This window comes from Quercus lobata, chromosome 9 (assembly GCF_001633185.2).
Source record: "Quercus lobata isolate SW786 chromosome 9, ValleyOak3.0 Primary Assembly, whole genome shotgun sequence".
Classification (NCBI taxonomy): Eukaryota; Viridiplantae; Streptophyta; class Magnoliopsida; order Fagales; family Fagaceae; genus Quercus; species Quercus lobata.
In genome coordinates, this window is record NC_044912.1 from 16,348,197 (window position 1) to 16,357,008 (window position 8,812).

At 30.6% G+C, this 8,812-nt stretch overlaps 1 protein-coding gene across 1 annotated transcript; it reads left to right on the forward strand.

Moving 5' to 3' along the window:
* Positions 1-4,027: 4,027 nt before the first annotated feature.
* LOC115959348 (purine permease 3-like) lies at positions 4,028-7,888 on the forward strand. Its single transcript, XM_031077698.1, has 2 exons — positions 4,028-4,780; positions 7,139-7,888. Exons 1-2 carry the CDS (start codon positions 4,067-4,069, stop codon positions 7,481-7,483), a joined length of 1,059 nt encoding a protein of 352 aa, XP_030933558.1. The 5' UTR covers positions 4,028-4,066; the 3' UTR covers positions 7,484-7,888.
* Positions 7,889-8,812: the final 924 nt, after the last annotated feature.

Sequence of the window (8,812 nt, forward strand, 5' to 3'; positions counted from 1 at the left end):
CTAAAAAAACTCATGTGTTGTACACTTGTACATATAAATAAGGCAAACATTAACTCTCTGCTGGATTTTGTATGCAAAAGAAAGACAATAAAAATTTCATGGGATAGCCTATTCAATGCCTTGAGAGGACCATTTTGTTAATTACAACTGTTATACATGTGAAAGGGATTCTAGAAGCACTCCCATACAAAATCGATTGGAAAAAACTACGAAATCGGTTGAAAAAAACTATCATGGGGTTGAGAAATATTCTCATAAACAAATGATAGAACAAAGAAAATCTAAGAGAAAAATAAACACTAAAACACACAAGGGAGGATACTAAAAATTTGCAAGTGATAATGAGAAGGAAATTTCACTAATAAAATATAGATGATACTAAAATAATTCTCACAAAATGCAAACCGAAATAAAAAAATAAAAAAACTCTCTTTAACAAATAAAAAAGAACATTTTTTTTTAAATTACTCTACCATAATTTTCAGCACAAAACACCATTAGATAAAGACACAAATTGATATATATTTTTCAAAGTCAGCTAGTTGTCGTTTTAACTCCAATCAAATTTGACAAGATAGGTCGGCCAAAGGTGCTAAAACAAAGGCTAGAATCTTGTTGCCATGCACGGAACCAGCTTATAAGAGTAATCTAATTAAAGCCACATTACAATGATAAGTGCTTTTGTCTACATCATTCAAAAAATTTGTATCTAAATTTCTACAATTTGCTTTGGAACGATCTGTTTCAAAAACTGGTATTTTGAAACAATGAAACCTAGAAATGGGTCAGGAGTCATTTGCATGGTTATTGATCTTGGTAGTTACTAGTTAGTAGTATTTACGGTTGAGAGTGACAAAAAAAAATTTATCTTCCAATTAAAAGGCAAGACTAGTAGGTTAGTTGTGTGTGACAAGATGTGTACACAGTTTTGTCAGATTCTAACACTGACACAGTGACACCGATATACAAAGAGTATAAATAAGAATCAACATTGGGCAATATTGGACCGCGGTGACATCATAATGTATGTTTATCGCAGTTAACACCATTAATTATGGTGTAATCAAGTGAGAGATGTTACTATATAATAATAGAGATAGGTGATCACACCATAATATAATGCACTTTTAATATACATTGACAGGTTATATTTCTTAGATAAGATGCATTTTTAAGAGAAGAAACATAATTGTTACTGACAGTCATTAGAAGTCTATAAATACTTGGACTTCTTAGTCCTTACACACTGTCAACATTAGATTTATTTTCTCTTTGTCAAGTATTGGTGACAGTGGCGGAGCTAGAATTTGAGTTGAGGGTGGGCAAAACTTGTATAAGATATATGCATTTTATGCACATATATCTTATGTATTTAAAAAGAAAAAAAAATAGAAACAACAAATATGTTAAGTAGCTAAGGTGATTTTGTTCCATTAATGATTAGGAAAACAAGTATAAAATATATATACATAAATTTCATTTTTCACAACTTCATCAGCAACCAAAACGAGTCAATTAAAAAAAAAAAAAAAAAACCAACAACTGTTCTCACCTTCAAAACTGAAAATAAAAATGATAGTTTCAAAAAAAAAAAAAAAATTGGGTGGGCTAGGGGGGGCAGTGGCCCCCCCTCGACCCCCCCCTGGCTCCGCCTCTGATTGGTGATTCCCAACCCGACAGGATAATGATAATCATCCACACTTCTTGATCCAACTCCAACATGATTTGAACATATGTAATGATGCAGAAAACTAGAAACTAAAACAAGGAACAGAAAATCTGACGGACCATATACGAAGGAAGTTGACAATTGAGATGAATAATGGTGTAACTAGGAAGACAAAAGAGAAGAAAAGAAGAACAAGTCACTAAAGTAAATTTTTTTATTTTTTTTTTAAAGGGAAAAGAACAAGAAGATCCGTGATAATGATGATGTACCCATCTCATTATAATAGTAGGTTCCATTGTCATATATAGTTCAACCTTATAAAAATATACCTATCAAAAGAAGAAGAAAAAAACCCTATAAAAATATATTTTACCAAAAAAAAAAAATTATAAAAATATACACTCAATTTTAGTGTGTTGTGGACTTAGGTCATCAAGCCGATTCTACATTAATTCTATTTAAGCTCTATAATTGCTCTCTCTTTTCTTAATCTCAATAATCTCAGCAACAATTCTAGGAGTTTCATGATCAAACATTTGATGGAAATTAAAGATGGAGTGAAAGCATTCTATTATTCTATCATATCCAAATCCATTTAAATTTAAAAAGAATAAAAGGTAATATATATATATATATATAGAGAGAGAGAGAGAGAGAGAGAGATTCTATCATATCCAAATCCATTTAAATTTAAAAAGAATAAAAGATAATATATATATATATAGAGAGAGAGAGAGAGAGAGAGAGAGAGAGTAAGAAGGTAATGTTACGGATATATTAAAAAATCAATCAGAAATGGAAAAAAGTTCCTAATGGTAAATAATGACAGGGACCTAGCATTATGATTATTATTTTAACTTTCCGAAAGCTTTTCTAGTTAGCACAAACAACCAATAATATCCTAAGAATCCCATAAAAAAAAAATAATAATAATATCCCAAGAATCGACCACAATATTGCTTTAGTAGGACGACAAGCAATCACCTAAAAGAAAGAAGCCCCAACGGAATCTTGAATTGTTGTTAGCCACACATCATAGCCGTTTCTTTTTGTACTTAAGTCGTGGATAACTCTACAAATCACCATCATGTTAGATATATCAAAACTACTCCGCACATACCTAGGTTCACTATATATATATATATATATATATATATATATATATCTATAGAGAGAGAGAGCTTAGATTCAAGTTACAAATGGTGTAATTCTAAGCGATATTACACAATCCAATAATTTGTTATTGAATTTATATTTTAAAAATCTCACCATTAGATTATATATTCTATATGTTCTTAACATCATATATATGAAAGTTAGCAGATTGAAAATGTCAAATATGAATAATAGAGAAAGAGGGATAGGTCCAAATAAAATATAGTGAACAGAACTTGTTGATGAATTATTAATCAATCACTTTAACATGTTCTTCTCAACAAACAAAAAAAATCACTTTAACATGTTATGAAATTGGATGTATCATTGCATTTATTGCCTCATATATAGTCACTCTTTTTTAGCTAAACATATATATATATATATATATATATATATATATATAGTCACTTTCAATCAAACCAACTTGTTCAAATTGTGGTCGAATTAAAGGTCGGTAACACACACTTTGAAACAACCCTATATATAAATAATAAAAGACAAAATTTAGTTACAATATCTTAGGTACTGTTTTTTAGGTTCTCTTCTTAAAATTTACTCATGCGGCTACTTAACTAAAAAATACACTTCCATTCTATAAAAAAAAGAGTAATATTACAAACACAAACTATTTTACAATATTTTTACAAACTACTGATGTAGCGCAAATTCTTACTAATTCTAATATGGGTCCATCACTAATATCATATTTTTACTTACAATAATTATTTGAAAAATACTAAAATCACATCAGCAGTTTGTAAAATATTATAAAATAGTTTATGTCTGTAGTATTACTCATTAGAAAAAATCTACATGACAGAATTTTAAAATAAAAGTCTAAGAAACAGCACTTAAAAACTGTACTTAAGTCTTGTCCAAAATTTATTTTAAAAAAAAAAGTTAACAAATTTCCTTATAAAAACATCAGTTTAATAAATAATTTTAGAAATTTTTATGTAAACTTTGTTATAACTTTTTATATTTTCCAATAAAAATCGTATCAATTTTTTTTTTTTTTAAATAATCGTTAAAAATGCTAACGGATCCAAAAATAAATACTCAAATATTCCAATATAAAGGCACTTTGAAATTCATTCATACCTCCTCAATAAAATATCTTGATTCTTGACCTTTCTTTTGTCTCCTTTTCACCCCTACTTTATTATATATTATCATAGATAGAGATAAGAGAAAGTGAGAAACACAGACACAGAGGACGAGAAAGAGAGCTCTACAATCATGGAACTGGAAGCTCAAGGAAACCCCGCCATGAACAAAGTTTTTCTCATACTAAGCTGCATCCTATTATCTATAGGTAATTGTGGCGGCCCACTAATAATGCGACTTTACTTCATCCATGGCGGAAAAAGAGTTTGGTTCTCAAGTTGGCTTGAAACTGGTGGCTGGCCTATCATTCTCTTCCCTCTCATAATCACATACTTAAACCGCCGAGCCAAACAAGGCACAACCACCAAGCTCTTCTTCATGAAACCACCTTTGCTCATTGCCTCCGCAGTTATAGGAATCATCACAGGCCTTGATGACTATCTCTACGCGTATGGCGTGGCTCGCCTTCCCGTCTCAACTTCTTCTTTAATCATTGCCTCACAGCTTGCTTTCACTGCTGCCTTTGCTTTCCTTTTAGTGAAGCAAAAGTTCACTTCCTATTCCATCAACGCAGTGGTTTTGCTCACCATTGGTGCTGGTGTTTTGGCTTTACATACGAGCAATGATCGTCCTAATGGTGAATCTAATAAGGAGTACTTTGCTGGGTTCTTCATGACACTAGGTGCTTCGGCACTATATGGGTTTGTGTTGCCGTTGGTGGAATTGACCTACAAGAAGGCCAAGCAGGCCATCACTTATTCATTGGTGATGGAGATTCAGATGGTGATGAGTTTGTTTGCAACTCTTTTTTGCACCATAGGGATGCTGATTAACAAAGACTTCCAGGTATGTGATATAATTATAGTTAAATAATGGAATTTACATTTTTTAATAGTTTAAAATTTAGTTTAAAGTTTTAGAATAACTGATAATTTATATTAAAAATTAAATATAACCATACCAAATCAAAATTACTATCTATCTGAAAATCGAATTTAATTTAAAGTTTATAAAAATATTATTAGATGTATTATAATATATTACGTTTTAAGTAAAAAGTTGAAATAAAAATCTATTAAATAGTATAAACCATGAGTTTAATTTACGGCTTGTGAAATTCAAATTCTTCTGGTATATGTTAGTGTCTCGGCCAGTCCATCTTTGGCCTCTCTCTTTCTTCGCTGGCCTAATTATTTTCGTTGACCAATATATTTTTGAGAATGGGAGAAGGGGTTTTGTTTTTTTTTCTTCTTTTCTTAAAGTATAGGAGAAGTTAATTTTCTATATTTTTAACGTTGGATTATGTCAGAACTTTCTTTGGCATAATAATTAAGTATTCATCACACTTCAGCAAAAAAAAAAATATATATATATATATATATATATTTATATATATATATATAAAATTAAGTAGTCATTTCACGTGTGTGTGTATATACATATCCATCGAAGAAATAAATTAAATAATAATAACAGAAATTGTCTAATACCTTTTTTTAACAAAAATTGTTTTATACGCTTGTCATGGCTTCAAAGAGTTAATTTTTTTAAATGACAATAATATTTCAATTTAATATGATTAAAAATTAATTTTACTTATATATACCCTGACTAAAATCATTAAAAAAAAATTTCTACACAAACTCCAATCACTACATTTTGACTTTTTCCAATATTAAAACATTGTTGAAATTATGTGTTTTACAAGTCCTTTAGAGGTGTTTGATGGGTCAAGATGTTTATATCACATCAATTCAATGAGTTCCCCAAATATGGAAATCACCTCAGCGCCCCCCAAGGTTAGAAAGTCTAAAGTAGAATAATACTTGTGTCAAAATAAAGCCCAAACAAAATTTAGGTGTTGATCTTTAAACTCTATTCTTAAAATTCAGTTATATAATTTTTTTTCTTATGAGAAGGAAGTGTATTTTTAATTAAGTATAGTGACATGGTTGAATTTTAAGAGAGAAATCTAAGAAACATTATCTAAGTATTGTACTTAAATTTTGCCCATAAAACTTGTAGTTTTTGTTACAACTTATCTATGTGGTGAGTTGTACATAGTTGAATAAAAGTGGTTAGTCTACCACTCCATCACTCACAATTTGTTATTTGGACAAATTGTTGCAAAATTGTGAGTTTTATTATGATAGTGTCATTCTTGATATGTGTGATCAATTGATTGTCACTATTGAATAAAGGGAAAAAAATCATTTCATATTCAAATTTCTTCGTAAAGTGTGACAATATTTAGCTTAATCCACCAATATAAACATGAAATGATTTTTTTTTTTTTTTTTGCTATTTAATGTTTAGTCTAATAAATTTATGTCAAAGTGGTTTGGCTTGATGCAAATTGATTAAAAAATGGGTTAATTTTGTATTTTTTGTATTTCCTACAACCTAAAATAACTCATATCATTATTGGGTTGACCAGTTTTGATACGAACCTATTTAAATTATTGGAAAAATTACACTTTATCCTCTAATTTATGACCCATTTTACACTTACCCTCATAAATGATGAGAATACACACTTTACCCTCCTAAACTATACATCCTTCTACACTTACCTCCCTTATGCTATGAAAATGCACATAGTTTAGGGGGACAAGTATTACCTGAGAAATAGTTTAGGGGGATAAAGTGTGCATTTTCATAATTTAGATGTGCAAGTGTAAAAAAGAGTATAACTTAGGGGTAAAGTGTAATTTTCCCTAATTTATGTAAACAAATGTCACTTTTATTCAATAAAATTTTAAATTTTATATATGGAATTAAGTAATTAAAAAAATTTATTAGTAATATTGAAAAACTCCTCATTGAAAGTATAAAAATTACCTTTTATTAGTAATATTGAAAAACTCATCATTGAAAGTATAAAAATTACCTTTTATAAGCGCAAGACGGTCTGATGTGAAGGGTTGCGAAGTTGCATCATGTATGAAAAATGGATCTATAGTTGCGTACGGAAGCAACTAGTGGTAGCTGCTCAATTGGATCACTTTCCTAATTAAGCTAAACGTCATAATAAATTCTCCTAATAAAACATTTTCTAGAGCTGTGGGTTGTATGTTATGTAAAGAAGCAGTGATGGTATATCACAACATGTTTAAAACCAACCCAAGTGAAATTTTAACAAGTTAATTCCATAATATTGTAGCTACGAATATTTCATGCAGTGTAAATTCTATTATTCTGTAGGCAATTCCAAGAGAAGCGAGGGCATTTGAGCTCGGGGAAACAAAGTACTACGTGGTGATAGTGTGGAGTGCAATTATTTGGCAGTGTTTCTTCATGGGAGCAGTGGGAATCATCTTTTGTGCTTCGTCTTTGCTATCTGGAATTGTAATTGCAGTTCTACTCCCAGTGACAGAGATCCTAGCAGTTATTTTCTTCCGAGAAAAATTTCAAGCAGAAAAAGGAGTTGCTCTAGCACTTTCTCTGTGGGGATTTGTTTCATATTTTTATGGTGAGATAAAAGATGACAAGAAAAAGAAGCAGATTCTGATAAAAACACAAGTACCTCAAGATATTCCTAATCCATGATAACAAAACTAGTTGTATTTCTTGATTTTTCACATATAGTAGGATATGTTTGAAGTTTGAAGGTATTTAAGCATGGCTTCGCTTCACTCGAATTCGATAATATCACGGGGAAAAAAACTCTAAATTTGGCTTGCATGCATGTGGAAAATTTCGAAGGTGATACTTGTGATGTCCTACTTTGCTTATCTAATATGCAAATTCATGCGATAGCAAGAGTGGTTAATAGGATCAAGATGAAGAATATGTACAATGCATCTCAAAGCTTTGTGCTGTATTTGGAAATTGTTATACTCTGTTTTTAATTTAAGATACACTATAAATGCTTGCACTGTTTTACATGTTGGCTTTGTTTTCAGTGAAGCTGTTTGTTTGTAAATGTAATATGTTGGTTTACTCAATTTTGATGAAACAAAATTCTTGTTCTTCATTTTTTTTTTCAAGTGTGAGCCCATGAACTTTGGTAGAAATGTAGGATACCATTCTATCATGGTTTCTCTCATAAATAAATAAGATATATTATCTTATATACTACTACTCTACTCATTCATAGTAGAAATAGTAAAAGTTTTATGGATTGTGTCTACTTTTCCTATTCAAATATCACCCTTGTGAAATTTTGCAATCCTCCAAGTCCAACTCAATCTTTTTTTTTCTTTTCTTGGTACCATGAAAAACATTAACAAGAAGAGGTTAAATTATCATTACAGAACTACTAGAGATACCCCAGTAATACTGGATCGGCATTCTAATAGCTAAAGAAGCTAAGTCTAAAATGGTGTGGATGGTTAAACCAAGTTGTGCTAGATGTTGCAGGTCTGTCATCATGGATTGTTTCAAACACATCATGTTGTTTCTTTCAGGGGATCTTTCTGTAAATTAAAAGCTAAACGACTGGCCTGTTTTAATGGTGGCCATTTTTCCGAATTCCTTCATCCAACACACAAGCTAAACGAAGAGAACACCATATAAGACGTGAGTTTAAGTGTACTAGTGAATGGATAAGGATGAGCAAAACTGTTCCAGCTTCCAGGCTCGCTTCAATTTATCAGAGAAGCTACTCTGTGATGAGGGGACAAAAATGAGCAATAAAATAAGTGATACCATGAAACTGCTGCCTATATTGTTATGAGGACCACCCGAGGCACCCATATTCATATAGTATCAAGGATCGATGGTGGTAGTGGTGCTTATTCTTGTGCATGTATCATGCTTTATATAGCACTATTGCATCAACTCCAACATAAGTAAAATTTATGGACGTAACTTATAGAAGACAATGACTCAATGAGAGCTGTTTTCATTAAGTGCATTAGACAAATCAATTTACCG